General features: G+C 38.8%; 1 protein-coding gene across 3 annotated transcripts in view; it reads left to right on the top strand.

Moving 5' to 3' along the window:
* Cntnap5 (contactin associated protein family member 5) overlaps window positions 1-20,007 on the top strand; it is a 936,592-nt gene that overhangs the window by 632,754 nt on the left and 283,831 nt on the right. For all 3 annotated transcript variants that reach the window (XM_048329504.1, XM_048329503.1, XM_048329502.1), the window contains exon 13: window positions 15,616-15,816. In XM_048329504.1, the coding sequence (XP_048185461.1) occupies window positions 15,616-15,816 (201 nt within the window). The remainder of the gene's footprint in view (window positions 1-15,615; window positions 15,817-20,007) is intronic.

The following is a 20,007-nucleotide window of genomic DNA, read 5'->3' as shown; positions in this document are numbered from 1 at the left end:
TCTCCAGTAATGGTGCACGTGCGTGTGCGCGCGCGAGCACACACACACACACACACACACACCTCAGTAGGGAGACATGAAGCAGTTTAACATATTATTATGTGATTACAAGCATTACTTCATTAATTCTATGCTAAGATGGATAATAGCTCATCAATCCTAATCAAAAAAGGCAAGACAGCAGCACTTTTTCTCCATAAATAAAATCTTTACTCCTTGTACAGGTATCATGATATTCAAGAGGTTCTGGGAGCCTGGAATGGACACTTTTAGAGGAAATTTTCAAACATGAATACAACAGAACTAGAAGGGTGAGGACCTATGACAAGGCATTCCTTGGAGCTTGGCATTTAATTTCACTCTATTCAGTTCCCATTGTGCCCTTTTCAACACTGCCAGGATGCCACATCAACATGCTCAAATATATTGATTTCCCTGCTGCCTATGTTTCTTCTCCTGCTCATATTTATACACAAAAATATTTGTCAAGGTCCACTAACAAAACACATCTATTTCCTATCTTGATAGATAAAATGGGAATTTCATGTCGATGGACCTACAGGGCAATAATATCAGGCATTCTAAGAAATTTGTATGGAACATTTAGGCAAATCTCTCACATAACATCCATTTTCTATTCTCAAGCAGCTCCTAATCCATTTTCCAACCCCCCTAGCCAGCCCCTAACTCATCACCTTGGCGATTACAATGCTCTATTTCCACTGCTTTGGCAGCAGCCTCTGTTTTCATTAAAACTCATCAAAGCATGCATAATGGAGTAGGTAGAGAAGCTGCGACTGAGGTCTCTCCAATATTCCCACACATAATTGGGCAGTGTGACTGCAGGTAATAGATTATCATCTGAGCTGGTGATAGAAAAAAAGAAGAAGAAATATGTCCATAGGTTTAGGCCTGAGGTGTTAGCCTGATTTTCTACAGTTAGCATGGTGGTAGTGATTCACCAATGGCCTACATATAGGTATGTGAGTGCTGTGGAAGTAAGGACAGGAAGGAAGGAAGTGCCTAGGATATAGGATGGGTCACTTAGTTAGGGAGCATTTATTTTTCACCACATTCTTTGAAGGTTGTCAACTTTTGACAACTATTGTACAGTTGTGTGTGCCTGGTGTGTTTCTAATAAATTCTGTGATAGTATCTTCTTGCTGAATTTCCACATATTTTACTTTCTAAACACACATAAGGCAAAAACAAAATGCTTTTTATTCACTTATCAATTTATTTATTTACTTATTTATTTTTAACTTGAAAATCCTACAAACAGGTCTTAGAGTTATGTAAGTCAGGCAAAGAGTACCTTTTCTTTGGAATAATGTCACCTCTTCCCTTGCCCTCTTTCAGTTTTTCCCTCCCATCCCACCCACAAATTCTATAGTTCATTTTCAACATCATGTCCAGTGAATATCACTGCTGCATTTGTTTATCCTTTGTCTCACCATTTCAAGTGCTTTTTTTTTTTTTTTTTTTTTTTTGGCCAGTCCTGGGGCTTGGACTCAGGGCCTGAGCACTGTCCCTGGCTGCTTTTTGCTCAAGGCGAGCACTCTGCCACTTGAACCACAGCACCACTTCTGGCCATTTTCTGTATATGTGGTGCTGGGGAATCGAACCCAGGGCCTCATGTATTCGAGGCAAGCACTCTTGACATAGGCCATATCCCCACTCCTCAAGTGCTTTCTTGATCCTTCCAATGGTTTACACAAGAACATGCTGGACCCACATTCTTGAGCTTCTTTGTATGATAAATACTTAAATCTGCAGAAGTACTCATGTCAAAATGGTGACTGCAAATCTCCAGAGTTCCCAGACTTTATCATTGCATGCCTTGTAATAAGAAAAAACCATTCAAGCCTTCAAATTTCCCTATGCTTTCTCATAATTCACACAACATCAAAATGATCCTTTCAAAATGTAGGTCCAATCAAGTACCCCAGCCCTTCTCTACCTGCATAAATTCCTAGCTTCTATCAATGGATGATCATTTTTAAAGGGAATGATTAGCATCAATTAAAATGCTTAGAGCAGTTTATACTTATGACATCTTGTGAATTATGATACTTTGTCTATTCTGATCATTCTCTGAGGGACCATGAACAAGAACCTTGCTCTGAGTGCCTCACTTTCTCTGTATAAAGAGAATAACAATGAAGACAGCATTTCATGTTTGTCAGGGAGTTAATTAGCTGAGTTGAGTTAATATGGAAACATTGTAGAGAGACTGTAGAGAACAGATGGTAGAGAAAGCAGAAACCTTCTTCCTTATGATCTTTCCCTTCCCTTAGATACATCTCCAGGGTCTTTATAGGAAGTAGGCTCAGCTCATACTGGAAAACAGCTCAAAAGCTGTGTTCCTGTGGTCATGTGTCATTTTCCGTTGGAGACTCACTCAATGGGTGACATATGTGCTGTGGCTCACTAGCAGTTTAATCAATTGCAATAATTCTTTTACTGTTGCTTCTATTTCAGAGGGACACTTTTCTTTCTGTAAATGAAATGTATTCTAAAGGACTCTGTGGGTCTGAAAACTAGTAAGTCAACAGTGTACAAGAAGGAAGTTTTTTAAAATGTCTCCTTCCCTCTGTTTAATATAGTATGCTGTCAACCAAAACATCATGACCACACAGAACAGTCTCTTAGGTGAACATCAGAAGCAGATCTGCATGTATGGAAGGCCTGAGCCTTAAAGTAGTCTCTATGGGCTAGCAACAGATAACATAATCTCCTGCTAAATTGGGTCATTAACTAAAACTACTAAGACATAAAGCTGTAGCATTACCTTAAAATTAAGCATTGTCACCTTTGAATTGCCAAGAATTTTACCAAATACTTAGAGGAACTCTTTTCACTGTGCCTACCAAAGATGGTTGACTTCAAACCATGGAGATGAGGATGAATGAGATCAGGAGGCTCTGCTAATGTGATTTTCACTCCTTTGCCTCAGGATTCTTTCATGCATCTCCCGTTTCCTAACTAACTAATTCCTTAAATTCTTTATTAATATATCATTTATTTACCTACTGTTGACTCTTATTGGTTCACTTCTTATTTATGTGTTCAGTTATTTATGCATCATTCACCAATTATTTAGTTGGTCATTCAGAAATAAAACCATGCAAATAAACTGTGAAAACTGACTGGATTGGGCACCAAGGTCACAAAATTAATGCATCTATTATTGACCTCAAGGAATTCACACATCAGTAGGCAAAAAGAATTGTAGTTGTTTATTTCAAACACAGTATAGAAATCAGAGTACTAACCAGTGGATGGTCCAAAACAGTACAAAGGAGAGAGGGACTAAATGAAGGGAGATGAGGACTAATTATGGTGGTCAGATAAGATACCCTTTCAAATGTTATCCTCTGAGTGGATTTTTTTTTACTAGCTGAAATTTCACAGCCATTATCTTGAGGCACTATGCTAGGAACTTCAGTCTGATGATAACGTTCTATTTCCCTAGCAACCTGGTAAAAGAACTACATTTAACCACTTGGTAGAAGAAAATACAGAAATCTCAAGAGAGTTATGAAGAGTTGAGGCTAAGGCTGAAGCTGTAGGGCTGTGACTCTCAAGCCTGGAGACAGAGAGCTTCGATGGCAGGAAATGCCCCAAATTGAATCTTCCTCTGTCCTATGGTGCCCAGTTCATCAATTACCTCTGCAGCTTTGCCATGAAGCCGTTCCTTTAGGAAGTGACCCTGGAAAAATGAGATCTAAGGCCCACCTTCCTCCCTACAGTCACAATTCGTCATTTAGAAAATGGACATAATTGTGTCTGACCTCGACAATTTTCTGAGTGTTAGGGGAAAGGTATATAAAACAGAGTTTCTCAAAATTTAGTCATCTGAAGGGTAAACGGCTGAATGTTTAAAATCCCCTTTCCAGACTTATTCCACAAAGTATTTATTCAGTTGTTATGGATCAGTGATTAGAAAGATAAGATAACATTTAACAAACACTTGATGATACCGGGACCTGTGACTATCTGCACAGGGCTAACACTTCATACATCTCTGGTTTATCCATTTCCTCTCTAACGGGACTCAGCTAGTGACTAAAGGACTGCTTCACTTAAACTCTCAGCACAGAGCTATCTGGACTGCTTCCTGCTGCATCCTCATAGCACCATTTTTTTTTTCTTGTCAGTTGTGAGACTTGCACTCTGGACCTGGGCACTGTCCCTGAGCTTAAGGCTAGCACTCTACCACTTGAGCCACAGCACCACTTCACAGTACCTTTTATGGCAGTTACTTGGTGGGCTTTTTTTCCCCAAGCATCAGGAAGCAGGCCAGCATACCAAGATTAATTAAGGTGCTAAAATGTACCCTGTAAACTGAAGGCTCCAATGCACAGAGGTCCATACAGTTGTCTCATATGTACAATAAAGAATTCTGCTCTTAAACAACTTTCATCCAGGCCATTCTACTTAACTCATACAGTTAGCTTATGGATACTTGATAGCCATGGAATCCTGGCCAAGTTACTTAACTTCCATAAGGCTCAACTTCTTCATCTGGATAATAGAAGTGATCATTTATTCTTACCTCAATGAGTTGAGTGCAGATTTAGGAACATTAAATGAGCAAATGTATCAGATACACTCAGTTCAATATATAGCATTCTCTAAGAGCTTCTAAAACAAATGATTAATCCCCAGTTCTCCTACCTTAGAAACATCCAGATGGGAAAGAATTTTAGTGATGGGATTGGTTATGAAAGCCTTCTTAGCCAATTACTCTTTACCTTGAAGGACAGGTGTCCCCAGGTCAGGCAAAGAGGAAAAAGTATCTTGTTGGACTCAGCAGGATTATGAAAGCAGAGATGTAATAAGCACATATTCAAGAGTCCTCTGTCTGTTTGAAGACTCAGGTTAAATACTCAACCAGAATGTTCTAATACAGTGATGCAATATGGCTGGAAGAAGTTTTGCTTCTGTTCAGAAAAGAGAATTAACTATTGGGAATTATAGAGGTTTTCCAGAAAACTTGCTTGTTTTTGCTCACTTTTTCTTTGACTGCTGGATTCCATGGAGAAATGATGAATCAAAGTCAATTGGGATATTCCAGAAAAATCAAAGACCATTGCTGTACAGGCCACCTGGCCTGGAGAAGCTGAGGTGCCCTTCACCGGGAACCTTTTTCACATGGCTCCTCTCCTTATAGGACTCAGCCTTTTTAATTTCTACATGAGAAGCACACAATACCCACTAGTGAGATTTGATTGTCATGCCCCACTGGTTGTGTTTACTCTAGTAATCTCCTTGACTCCTCCTTTGTTTTGGTTTATTTGTTTTATGTATAATTGGTATGAAAGTTAGTTGTTGCTATTGCTAAATCAAAAACACAAGAGAGAAAAACTTTAAAAAAAGGAATACTTATTTTAGTTTTTAATGTCACAGTTTTCATTCCATCATGATACAGAGTAATGAGCAGAGTAATTCATACTATTGCAACCAGAAAGATGATACAGAGCAAGAGAGAGTCTTTTCCCCTCTGGATCTGGGCCCACAGCCTATGGATTGGATGGTTTTTATGAGGATTGCCTGAAGGAGACGGCCACTGTTCAGGCAGCAGAGAGTATATTGGGAAAACCAATAAACACCAGATGTAGGTGTGCAGAGAGGTGTGCTGGGCCCCATTGTAAGCTAGGGCACAGTGTGTAGCCAGCAGCATCTTGATTGACAGTGGAGAGAGATTCCATAGGGAAGGGCAAGGAGGAGGTGTGATCACAGCTCAGGGGAAGTGCTCAGAGCCTGGGGTCCTTTTTAGGACTCACAGTCAGGTGATTAACAGCTATGGGATTACCAGGCAGGTGATTTCTGGTAAGACTCTTCTGTCTTTCACAAAGAGGAGGGCAAGGGGTATGTGTGTGTGGAGGGGGCTGTTCTCCCCTGCAGACTTAACAGTGCTCACATTCAGAGTAGGTATTCCACTGCTTAGTTAACCCTGTCTGCATCCATCACAGCACATGCAGAGTTCTGCTTTACTAATCTGGGTGCTAATTCATCCAAGAAATTTGACAATATGAACTATGATAATTTTATCATTTTGAAGAACATAAGTCATTTTTGAAGTTCCCTATTGTGGATTTTTTTTTGTTATCTACCCACTGTGAGGCACTCTAATAAGAGAACCTCTAGGTAATTATTATCTGCCACTCAGTGCCTCTTGTGTATGTCATCAGTGGGGATTCCCAAGTCCTGTATTTAGTGGAAGAATCTGTCAGGTCTCTGCATTTTGAAGTTCTTTCATCACCAGTCAGTCATTTTTATAACCCTCTTGCAATATCTCCTTGCTTCACAAGATAATCCGGGTTGTCATCCTGAATTTACCCTGCCCTAGACATAGATTCAGTTGCTTTCCTGAAGTCAATTTTATAGTCAGACAGAAGACTGTTTTCAACAGTTATTTGATTTAGGCTGGGGCTTGCCTCGCATGAATGAAGCCTTGGGTTTGATTCCTCAGCACCACATAAACAGAAAAAGCCAAGAGCGGCACTATGGCCCAAATGGTAAAGTGCTGGCTAGTCTTAAGCAAGAAGAAGCTCAGGGACAGTGCCTAGGTCCTGACTTCAAGCCCCAGGACCTGAGAAAAAAGTTACTTAATTAATGCTCCCCTCCTTTTTATCTGGTTATTTTACGAATTTAATGGGGCATGTGCTTTTCTCTTCCTGAGCAATATCCTTTTTTTAAGATTCACCCAATCTTTATCCTTTTAATTTGATTTTATATTTTCAATTTTTAGTATTTATAATATTTAATGTTAGAAATGTTCAATACACATACATTGGATGGGGAACACCAAAAAGAAAAATAGAGGGTAAATAATTTTGAAATACATTGTTAAGGAGAATGAATATCATACACAAGAAAATACATTGAAATTGTTTCAAAAACAGGGAAAAGGAGAGTAATAGAGGGGGTAAGATTGATTGAAATGTATTGTGAACATGGTGTGTGTGGAAATATAGCAGGAAAATTCCTCTCTGGATAGTTAATGTAAACTAACAAAAATGGGAACACAAACGCTCACACACACAGTGGGTACTCAGAGACCTTTTAATCTTCTGTTGTGTTCAGCTAATTTTTGACCATCTCTATTCATTTTTTCTCTATTATTACAAAAAAAACATGTAGCATATTTGTTTTGAGCTATAATACCTTTATTTTGCCATTTGACAATCTATAATGAAAATTCCTATAGATCAGCTTATAAATGACATGTATAAATATATTTGGATGGCTACATTGTATTTGCCTTTGTCAGTTAACTACACTTTATTCAGGCTGACACCTATTGACTGGCACTTAATTTCTTTTTTCTGTATGTTGTTTGTGAGAGATAATGTTGGCTTCTTGGCAGGATTTCAAGAACCTATTTAAACATCTTTTCTCACCATGTAATATGTTCCTGATAGCTTTATGAACTGCTATGGAAGTCAGCTAAAATTCTAATAATCTGTTGAACATTCAGTTGGCTGTAAATGAATACCTACTGTGGTCCAGGTGTTAGGTAAACATCTGTATTTGTAGCAAGTGCTTTTTGGCATAAAAGATTGAGTAAAGCAGTGATTGTCAGATATTGTGAATGAGAGTAGCAAAGTAGCAGGTGGAGTTAGGAAAGCTTGCACATCTGTTATGGGCCCTTGCCAATGTCAGCTGCAGGGTGAATAATTCTCCTCAACTCTTTGAGTTTTCTTTTTGTCAGTTTTCCCCAGGACAGCCTCATACTTAGAAATAGCCTACCTTCTTTTCTGGCCTGGAAAAATAGGACACCCCCCACTCACTGTTCTTTGGATTAAAGCAAGCACTTTGCATTCAGTTCAATCTCAAGAGAGCCTCTGGGTTCACTACCAACTATTTTAGGTCTTCTAAACAAATAGATAGGAGGTATTTCTAATTATTATGTACTTGTTTCCTAGTTCACAAGGTAGATTTCCTAATGTTCATTGCTTTTAATCCACATATAATGGATAACAAAGGGATCATTCTTTATCTTCACCTGGAAAAATCAGAAGTGATATAAAATTGAGGCACATGAATACCTTCACTCAGCTAGTAAAAGTGACACATCTGTAAACTGGAGGTAGATCTGTGTGTGTTCCCTTCCTTTCATCTGAAAGACACTAAACAAGTCTGGCACAAAGACCTCCTAAAGATACCATGAAAACTTCTAACAGCTAGGTGTCAGTGGCTCATCCCCAGAACCCTAGCTAATATGAAGGTTGAGATCTGTGGATCACAACTCAAAGGTAGCTAGCTGGAGCAAATGAGTCTATAAGGCTCTTATCTTCAATTTAACCTAAAAATCCAAAGGTGTAGTTTAAGTGGTAGAGCACCAGACTTGTCTGAAAAAACTAAGGGATAGTGCTCAAGCCCTGAGTTAAAAATCCTTGTGACAGCACACACAACAACAATATAATTTAATAGCAATTGCTGTCCTTTCACCCCCAGCTTCAGTCTAGGGCTTTTGCTACCCTGTTCTAAGCCCCCCCCCACCACCCCCGCAAGGCACCAACCATGGCAAAAGAGGCAGGCTGGTTCATCTCTCCACACACCTATCTCATCCAGCTTCACATTTGCATCCCCACATATTTAGTGCTGTTTTTCTCCCACAGCCATAATCTCATTGAGTTTAAGCCCCACAATGGGTTATGCTGTCCTGTTCCAGTTCTGCCACTCTTACATTGTGCTGTGTACATAGCAAATGTCTAACATTTCTTACCTGGAATAAAGTAGCTAAGGTTAGAGAGACAAACAGATTTCCCAGAGCTTTTTGATCATGCCACCTAGTTTAAAGCAAGGAAAAACAAAAGAAATAAAAATAACCCCTTCCTTCCAAAGATACCTAAGAAGTGAAGGATTGCGGAAAGTTTGATCATAAAGCACAGTAAAGTGTGTTTTCTGGATGTTGTAAAGTGTGGTGACTCAGGCAGTGGAAGTGTGGTAACGGATGGGTAGCCAGGACCTGCTCTGGGATCCACATTGCTGCTAAGTCACTGAGCACCTTAAACGTGAACCTGAAACACACACTCTTGCAAACAGAGATACCAGATTCTAAGAGCAGTTATGTCTAATGTGGTTGTTAGCTAGACAGGGGTAGATTGTTGCCTAGGAGGCTGGGCTGCTCCACTAGGAGGATTCACTGCTCCTCTGGGGATTGTAAGGCTTATAAAGCAGTAGCAAATAGCTTTCACCACTTGTCTCCTTACCCTTCTGCCCTGCTCAGATTCCTTTACATTTCTAACAACAAAATGACCTCTACAGATCCTCCTTGAAGAATTGCTTTGCCAACATGACTTATAATAGGTCTTTGTTTACTTGGAGCCTGGCACCATGCCAAGCCTTAGGAAAGGAAGCACTTATCTGCCTGAGGCAGAACCACGCTCTGCTTAAACCTGTGTGTTGTCATTTACTACTGAGTGATACACACTGCACAATGGATTGTGTCTAGTTCACAGACAAGAAGACTGAGGCTTTGAGAGATGGTCTATTTGTTCTGTGCCCAGGATTCTGGAGCAGGGAGGGAGACTGACATTGGGGATGGCAAACTCAGTGCTTGATCATAGCTTTCCAAGCTCATATTGACTTAGCAGTCATTGCCTGTGGTTGAAGTGGGGAGACAAGATGTAAACATATGAAAAATTAAACAACTATCAATGCAGAATGACAAGAGAAATCATAAGACTTTGTAAGGGTAGATGGTAGATGACAGATACACAGAGCACTTTGAGGATTATTTAAACTGTCTTTACCCTTGGCATAGAAAATTCACTTTGTTAACATTGATAACTGCACTAGAAGTGACCCCTGGGACCTTAATATAGACTTGTTTTATTACAATAGGAGTATAAGTGAATTGGCACACTGCTATAAGGAATATAAGCAGCTCCCCACAGTGATTTCAGTTCAATTAAGCCAGGTATTGACAATATGTAGACTTCCCTCCCTTCCTAGCATTGTGATAGAAAAAGTCCAGTTTTTCTTTCTGGCTCTGCAAAGAGACGGGTATGTGTATGGAATTCAGTCTTATTAATCAGTGTTATTTCTTTTCTCTCCCTCCTTTTTTAAATGTTCCTTTTGTTTGTTCTTTTTTCTGGGTGTGATCCCCATAGTAACAGTTAGGAACAGTGTGCAACATCTGTAATTACTATGATTAATAATAATAATCACAATAACAATACCAATCAAATATAATGGGAGAAACAAACTATGAAGGAAAATCAAATTGTGTCTTTGTATATAAACAGTGTAGAGTTTCTGAAATGAGAACCAGAGGAGCAAGGGAGGTCACTCGGAGATCCAGGAGGGGAGAGGGGGGAGGGGGAGAGAAAGCTCCTGGAGCACTGACCTGGGAAGATTTCATCTCAGCTATGCGGATATTGAATGTCCCACCATGACCATTCTAGCATCTCTTTAGGCAATTTCTTTTATGTTCCTTTTGCTATTTTTATTGTTAGTGTGTGCATTTTGATCTTATAGCTTAAGACAGTTAAAAACATTGAGACACTCACAAAACACATACATAAAATCTGCTTTGGAAACACACACACAAATGACACTGATGATTTGATCTCTCGAGACAGATAAGTTGTCTTAATGTGAAGGTGCTCAATGCAAGCCTGGCTTCTGCTGCCTTGGGGATGAAAATCACTTTTTCATCAACCTGCACTTGAAGAAAACAAGGCAGTGTTCTCTGAGCGGGCTTTGCTGGTACTCTGCTACTCCAGACCTGCCCTCACAGGACTCTAGGCAGCCTCTCTTATATGTAATCTTCAGAGTGCTTACCACAGGCTGAAACATTTATCATTAAATGTACATACCTTTCTTACCCCAAATGATGGAAAGTTCTGAGAAGTGTTAGGCAGTACATTTGCATCCTGTATGTCCTCTGTGTATATAGTAACTAGGCATATACTGATTGCAAGAACGAGTGTGGCACATTATATATCCTGGAAGATCTCAAAGCTCTATGGAGAGAGAATAATTCAAGGTGAGGAATATTTTTTGTGATTTACATAGCACTACATTGTTATGTCTACAAAATAATGTTTCTGAAATTCATGTTTGCTGTTTGGTGGTTTTTATATATAAAGATGGCATGATAACTGGTATGGGTCTAAGTCCTGAGATTATTCTCACTCATAACAATTGGTCCGAATGCTATCTTTCAGATATATCTATATATCTATATTTATATTTATATCTATATCTGTCTATCTATCTATCTATCTATCTATCTATCTATCTATCTATCTATCTATCTATCTATCTATATGAATTTCAGTAAACTGCCTGTATTTCCCTGTTAAAATGAAGGTGAATAGGTACCTCCTCCTTATCCAGTCTCAAAGACACTTAGAAGGGTGGTGCCACATGCCCAACCATAGGGATGGATGTTCACAGGCAGTATAAGGAATGAGCCTCACTGAACTGGGACACAAAATGTAGAATCATGGTGCAATATATTTTAAAGGTCTCTAGATCTGTGAATTTTCTTCAGGAAATGCAGAAATAACAATAAGTAAAGAGATACATAGGGAAATTCCACTGTGAAATGAGAGGTAGGTAAGGTAGTAACAATTTATTATGTTCAGTAGCCGAGATGCCACGGGAAATTTTAGACTATCATGCTTGTTAACCTCATTTGCTGAAGAGCCCGCAACTCTAAGAAATGACATCCAGGCCTTTTCTTTTCTTTCTTTTTTTTGTTGCCAGTCCTGGGGCTTGGAGTCAGGGCCTGAGCACTGTCCCTGGCTTCTTTTTGCTCAAGGCTAGCTCTCTGCCACTTGGACCACAGCTCCACTTCTGGCCTTTTCTGTGTATGTGGTGCTGAGGAATCAAACCCAGGTCTTCCTATATACAAGGCAAGCACTCTTGCCACTAGGCCATATCCTCAGCCCTCATCCAGGCCTTTTCTATACCATCTGAAGTAGAAAAGTTCTAATGTACAGATTCACAAATCTTTGGAGTACCAGCCTCTTAGTTATCCCTGTAAGATATGACACAACATCATTATAATACTAATACGAATTGTCATTATACAAATACATTTTTTGTAAAAGTAAGATTTCAATTGGCATTACAGAACTTTACCAAACTTCACTGCTGATAAGGAACTGAGCATAAACTCTAAATCTGGCTATTCTTTCTTTCTTTTTACTGGGGTTTGACAGGGACTCACACGTTATACCACTTGAGCCATTCTTTCAACCCTAAACAAGCTTTTGACTAAAGATTTATTTTCTAGGAAGGTTTTCAGAATTACTAATAAAGGAATTTGGCTTTAGAGGTACAATAATGTGACCCGAGTAGCTTAATCAGTAAGTCTTTAGTTGGCATACAAACCAAGATCATGTGGCTGAAGAGCTCAAGTTATATCTGCTGCCCAGCTCCATTGCTCATTGACTTACCTAACAATCTTGAATATGTACTTCAAAGGTCTTGTCTCAGTTAAAGCTCCCTGTGAGGCTGCATATGGGGCCATTTACCACTTTCATCTGTGAAAGAGACTCTTCAAAGTCAGCCTTGCTTGTTTGAAAAATCCCTTGTAGCTAACCTTTACCTTGACTTGTTTAGTTTAAGCGCCTTTCCACAAGCTAGACCAGACATCAGGACCCAAACAAAAACTTACTTTCCTGTAGTGACATTTACCTTTCTAATATTTAGCTTTCTAATAACAGCTTTCTAATATTTAGAAAGGTTTTACAGATTGACCTACCTGGGAGGGTAGGAAATAAGAAAACAACAACAACAACAACAACAATAACAACCATGATCATGATGCTCCTTTGTTTTAGTTTCTCTCCTTTTTTGAGGAGGAAAATAATCAGAAAACACAAAGTAGCTCTGAAATGTCAGCTAAAACAGATATGGGACAGGGTTGTATGTTCCAACTTCTCCTCTTGAGCCTCAGGCTATGTTCACTGCTGGCCTTCTATAGTATGCTGAGTGAATTGTAGGGAGGACTTTGAAATTTTTAATTGTTCTTTTGTGTCTTCTGTATATTGCATATACCAAAATATGCCTATTGCTACACTAATGATTAAAATTCCAATTCATTCTTAGGGATCAGGAGGCAGAGTTGACAATGTTGAATTTTAAGTGACCTTAAAATAAAAATCTGACTAGGATATCACAAATAAAATATAACTTATAAATTTAAATAATGAGTAAATGAATACAAAACTCAATTAGTTAATATATGAAAAACCAAATGAGTGTGTACTCAGATACAAAAATCTACTAACACTTAGGAGACAACATGTGTCAAAATGTTTAGTGATGTTGCTTGAACTACTTTTAGAGTCAGACTGAACATGTGGAGAACAGAGACAAGTTTATTTAGCTGACTAGATGCTAGATAATCAGCAAATTCTAGGTAGGTAAGGTGATAGATAGATAGATAATGATAAAACTCTATCTCTCTCTCTCTTTTTTTTATTCTTTACCCACTGTCTACCTTTAAAGTTAAAGCTAGAGGATAGGCTCCGTATAGCAAGCAATCACCTCTCCTCCTGTTCTCCATACCGTATTTGAAGAAGCTTGGGCTTTGTGATGTCTGTTAAAATGAATAGATAGCATAGGCAGCAATGATCTACTCTATAGAGTAGTAACATAGCTTCCATCTTTATAGGTTAGATCTTATTTTCCTTTGTTTTTGTAAAGAGAAATCTTGGCCATTTGAAATCTTTGCATTTTTTCTCTCTCTGTAGTAATATACTACTGAGTGATATCTTTTTCATTTGTATTATCAACATTTGTCTATACTGGTATCAATCATAATGATGGAGTTTGGGATTTGTAAATTTTGTACTATTATCCTCTTTACCACTATGCATCAAGTCTTATTTTAATTTTCTAGTGAAAATCCATTCATATTGATTTTGAATATAAATCTCTTAGAAAAATATAACTGCCTTAAGCAACCACAAAACCTATTTCTTTGGGTTCATGTGGGTTATCAGTGGGATAATTTGGGGTGAACAAGTTGAACATGAGTCAGAATGCTTGGGCATAATAATTCTGTAATACAAGAAGTCTTTTTCTTCTTTTCCAAATTGTAAAATGCTTGCTCCTTCTTCCCTCTTCTAATTTGTTGAAACAGAGCTACTGGAGATGAAGTGACTATGTCCAGATCATGCACAGAATCTGTGGTAGTGGAAGAACTGATTCAGAGTTTCCACACAGTCAGTTCTTTATCAGCTAAATCATGCCAATAGCCCCAGCCCTGATTCTTAGTAGTGCTAAATAATAGCAGTTACTTCTGGCATATTTGCTCATCATTACTGTCAAAGAGAAAAGCCTTGAGTTATTTCTTCACTTTATGGACCTTACTTTCCCCATTTATAAAACTAAGAGGGTGGAAGAGGGATGGAACCACACAATGTCTATTTCCAGGCTCCTTTTCAGCTCTGAGACTCTATGAAGAGTAATGATGCAATTATGTGGGCAAGATTCTCAGATGATAAGATCACTTCAAGGCTTCCTATTTCCTCCTCTGCTTTATTTGTGAGGATGTTCAGAATTAAATTGCAGGTCCAATTGGAGTAAATGTTTTGGCTCACATTATTATAACAGAGTGTCTGATGCACTCCTGGCAGCGCCTTTGCAACTTTATATTTTGGTTGCTCTTTTACTTAACAGCCCTGCTGCCCTGCAGTATGTCTGGAGCTGCTAGTCTGCATTTTCTTCCCATTGTTGTTTTACTTGATTCTAACACTAAGCTGAAGAAACACAGACTGACTCAACCAAGAATGGACTTGGCAGAAAGAGGTTTCAAAGGCATATATTGCAATCTCTAAATCCCAAATTTCTCTGACTCTTCTTTGCCTTCCTTCCTTGTATCTCTTGCTTTTCTGTTCTAGTTTATAGGTCCCAGTCCTTATGTTTCCTTTTACTGCAAACATTCTCAAATCATTTCTCTCGGCAAATGGAAGTATATGGAAAAAATAACTGAAAATTCCAATTAAATTCATTTTATTTAGGTGTAGATCACATCATTTCATCACATCATCACAGTTTGCAAAATAGTGGAGAAAAATATCTCTACAGAGTTATATATATACATACATATATAAATAGAGACACATTCATTGTCATGATCCTTAAACAAAACAGTCTAACAATTGTTTACATAGAATTTATATAGCATTTTTCCTAATATAAGTCATATAGACATGGTTTCAAGAAAATGTAGTATGGGTGAAGTTGTGAACATTTACATGTTTAAATTCTATGTCATATTATGTCAGAGATTAAGGCATCTTCAGATTTTTTTAACTTTAGAAGATCATAGGACCAATCTCCCATGGATTGTTGTTCACTCTACATGGGATTAAAGATAGCATAAAGCCTGCCTGATAGGGCCTTCATGAATAAAGCTCTTGAGAGTATTTACCTTGCCCATATACTAACTCTGGGTGGAGCTACATAAGGAACAAACTCTCTAATCCTTCTATATGGAGCAAACACTTTTATCACACTTTGCGAAAGTGTAGCAGTGAGGTAATGGCTAAGTGTTACATGTTGAGTAACAGTACTTGTCTGCTCTTCTTCTGACATCCCTTGTAATTTCTTTTCTTTTGTTTTGTTGTCTGGCAGAGGACAAAATCTGGATGTCAGTACAGCACAAGAACACAGAGTTGACACGTGTGAAGGGCTCTAACCCTGAGAAGCCCTATACCATGGCTTTGGACTATGGTGGCAGCATGGAGCAGCTTGAGGCCCTGATTGATGGCTCTGAGCATTGTGAACAGGAGGTTGCCTATCATTGCAGAAGATCCCGTTTACTCAACACACCGGGTAAGGCTCATTTGGCACCTAATATTCTGCATAGACCATCCCAGAGGGTGTCCACAGTGGAACAAATGAGTTCCTCTCTGCAGACTATCAAGGTTAGGGGTTTTTGTTATAAGAAGGCTGTAGTGTGGCCGTTCACAGTTACCAGTGGCTATGTGTGGTGGTATATGAATCTTGGCTTTGGTTTCCCAGGTATGACATTCATGAGTTCTACAGCCTCTCAAGAACAATGCCCATCTTCAGCATTTAAGAGCATGAAGAGCTTCCTGAGCAAAGTGGTACTTGAAGAGCAAGAGAGCATTTGAACTAGGCATAGAAAAGAGTGTCTTGGTACAAATGCTATATCTAAGAAAGGGAGAAATAGATAAGGAAGCATCAGGAATCTCAGTACATTCTTTCAAGACTGAGGAGCTATGTCTGACTGGTAAATGGATACAGAAGTGGGCACCAGGTGGTGAGGAAAACAGCCTGATCGATGAGACCACGCTGATCACAGCATGTCTGTTACCTGAATATCACATGAGTTTAGGCTCTAGGATAAACTGGGTTTCCTCAGCCAGATCTAATCTTATCCATATTTATCAATTAAAGAGACACATAGTGGACATCAGAGAAAGAACATTTAATTACTATAGCACCCATACATAGGGGAGTGGAGGGTGAGAAGGAAAAGTATTATCTCAACACTCTTCTGGAACATTTTTGCTTTTGGTACAACTAGAAAGTAGAATGCGTGTTCTGGTGTTTTGGGTGGTGGTCTAAGGTGTTCTGCTTGCTTGTTGCTTCAGAATTGGTCAGGAGGCCTTGTTACCACAAATGCCATTGATAACTGGTAGGTAGTCTTTGTTTCCTGTCCTGTACTTCCTGGATTCCAATATGGCTGCAAAGTGACTTTGAGACAGAACAGTGCAAAGAAAATTGATTGAATACAATGGAGGCCAGAACTTGGAATGCTTATCTTTTATCCTGCTTTTAGTTAATTTGTAGGTTCAAGTAAGGAGTCATTTTCAACAAAATTGGGTCAAGTCCATTACAAATGCATGTTTTAATGGAAATGACTCCTAGTAAAACTACAATTTCATTGTAGAAATGAAAATAAGCTAATCCTTTTGTCTTCCTTGTTGTTATTTTTAGAATGATTTAGTTTTCCTTGATATTGCATTTAGAATGATTTTTAAGTTGATTTAGTTATTAACATGTTTGCAAAAGACAGCAAGAAAAATAAAGGAAACAAAAAGAAGAAACATTTTCTAGGACTACTTAACAAATCCTGAAATACCAGGAAAGACTAGTCAAAGTTTATGCAAGCTCTGGCATTCAGTCCTGTCCAGTCCTGACAGTCAGTGCATAACGTCTTTAATAGTAGTAAAAGCCTTCCAGTGTCTAAGACCCAATAATGGATGTCCTAGTCTCTAGGATCTTAAAATCTATGGCTTAGGGGTAAGGAATTTCAAAAGCCTGAGGAAAAACAAAGAAATGTCAACAAATGTGAAATGAAAGAAGACTAACTAAATAGAACAAACTGCCTGGCTGATCTAGAATCTTCAGGGAAGACACTGTTCCATTTCAATAAATTTTCCAGATAACTGTCACTTAGCTTTTTAAGCATCAAGGAACTTTACAAATAATTTTTTAACTATTTGAAATGAAAATCTTTCTCAAATGGATTACATGCTTCCTTGCCTCCTTAAACATAATTCTCAACTTAAAATATAAATTTTCCTGATGACTCAGGATTACCATTGTGAAAATCAATTATGGTATTCTCCATGGACTCAGCTCCATTGCAGGTGAATTAAATCAGAGGCCGCTTGTTTCTCAGCATCCTCAGACACAGTAGCCTATAAGAGGCAATGTGTATATTCCTTCCTGTCTCCCCTGGCTGTCAAAGCTGCATGAGTCACTGGCAGCAATGTTTTTCTCCAGAAACTACCCTACATGCTTTCCATTGCCTTATAGGGAGTTTTCCTGGAATTTAGAATCAAAGAAGATGAATCAATTAACTGATAAATTTACATGAAAACCCTGAACTCATAAGGACCATGGGGGTGGGACCAAGTGAAGAAGAAAAAAATCTGAAATCTTAGCACCTGTTTGACACATACTAGATAGCCAGTAAACACTGTGTTCTGATGAAAGCTATCATCACAGCAGAGAATGTCCTACATTTGTGCCATAATGGAAAATAGTCCTAGGTGGAGCTTATTAATTTCTACTTTCATTCTGCAAATAAGTATGTAGCAAAAGAATTAACTAGAAAGCTCGTATATGTAAGATAATCTTGGCACCTGGAGATGACATTCCCTGGTGAACCTTTCCAGATAGTTTTAGATATGTATCTTCACGAAGATGTTATAAGAACATATTTGCCATGTACTTGAACTTGAGGATTCTCAACAATCACCTTTTCCCTCATAGATTATGAATCAAACCAGATAAAATAAGAATATAAACATTCAGTATCTACTTTCTCCTCCTAGGGAGATATCCTGGAAATGCAGTATGAATCTGCCTAGCCTTCAGATTCTAAGCCAAAGTAATCATTAGGCAAGCAATCATTGCTGGGCAAGTACCCAGAGAGATCTCTATAGCCCCAGCCACATACCCTCACTGCAGGGAGAGAAGCTACTTGGATTGCTGGGATGTGTAAATAGGAATGGAGAGAACAATGTCCACCATAGAACTCATGGACCTGAGAGACAGCACCGAAGGCTTGTACCAGCAGTGTGTGTGTATCCCTTGTCTCCCTTACTACTCAGCACCTCACTAGCATCCCCATGGGAAAGATTGAGAAAGGAGGTAGAAGGAGTAGAGACATCCTTCTTTCATTTGCTCATAGGTCTTGAAGTATTTGGTGAGTTTTCAGTTTCTCACCTAAACACTGGACATAGTCAGGAAAGAGATTCCAACCCCAGGATTGAGATTTTATGAATGTAACTAATTATGTTCTCTGGATAAATCCCTTTAGGTGTAATAGAAGAGAAGAAAGTACACATTTTTTCAGGATTTTTTTTGAGAGGGGGCCACATTGACTTCTGCTATGTATCAAGACTGAGTCAATTTTTGGCCCCAACAACACCGTAGTGCGGAGTGGCCATATCCCAGCAATGGATATTATCGTTTTATCCCACTTTGGTAATCTGATAAATGTAAAGTGTCACCAAGTACAATTACAAATATTATTATGTTTGTTAATTTAAAAAAAAACATGGGCTCTCTATCAGCTACTGCTAAGTAATAGCTGGTTAGAAACTATGAAATACTGTCAGTTGTGGCTGCAGGTAGATTTAAATCAATAGGAAGAGGATGTGGAGGACACCTTCTTTCTGCAGTCTCCTCTATGCCGTACACCACAGACATTGAAGGGAGGAAATCAGGAAGTCAAGATGAGAGACAAGTAATGCAGTGTACAAATAGCCTCCTGTGGCAGAGGTTTCCTGGGTCTGAGACTGTGGGGAAAGGGTGGTACAAGCATTCTCTCAAATCCGAACAACAGATGTGCACAAGTAGGGCTTTTATCCCCATCTGGCACTTTGCAATGCAGAAGTTAAGGAGACAGAAGGTGCTCACTAAGCAAGCTGTGGCTCAGGAGGGCCAGATCTCACTTCTGGACCATTTTCCTGGGAACTTTATTTCACAACATGCAAAGCCCCAAAGAGCCAAAAGTTACAGGAACCAAGCATTCAGGGAAAACATGCTTTTATATGCATTGCCTTATTGTGTAGGCAAATACAATCAAGAGAGACAACAATTTAAAGCTGTCTCAGCTAAGGCCATCTAGTAGACACCATGTCCTCAACTGACAAAATTCCTGGACAAAATAAAAAGTTTACACTGCTCTTGCCTAGATGCAACCATTTCCAGGGTTTTAATACTCTTCACTGGGGGGCAAAGGCTGAGTACATGTTTAGAGCATCCTTCTCTCTCAGCTCAGGCTATGGCTCTGGTTCCCTTCATCTAGCCTCAGAATGAAAACAGAGAGAAGAGAGGCAAAATAAGTTCATTTAGGGTTCATGGCTATGTCTTTCTCATTGGTGACTGAACTGTCACATTGTCATTTTCTGACAGATTCCCATCATGTTTTTCCCCAGAGATACTGTAAGCACCAGAGAACTGTATCAGCTGTCTCTTTCACTGAAATTTTATACTAGAAACTCTTGGAAGAAATGGAATTCCAAAGCATTAAAGTTCATG

The sequence above is a fragment of the Perognathus longimembris genome, chromosome 20 (assembly GCF_023159225.1).
Source record: "Perognathus longimembris pacificus isolate PPM17 chromosome 20, ASM2315922v1, whole genome shotgun sequence".
NCBI classification, from domain to species: domain Eukaryota; kingdom Metazoa; phylum Chordata; class Mammalia; order Rodentia; family Heteromyidae; genus Perognathus; species Perognathus longimembris.
Note: the sequence above shows the minus strand (reverse complement) of the source record. Positions and strands in the feature narration are given on the sequence as shown.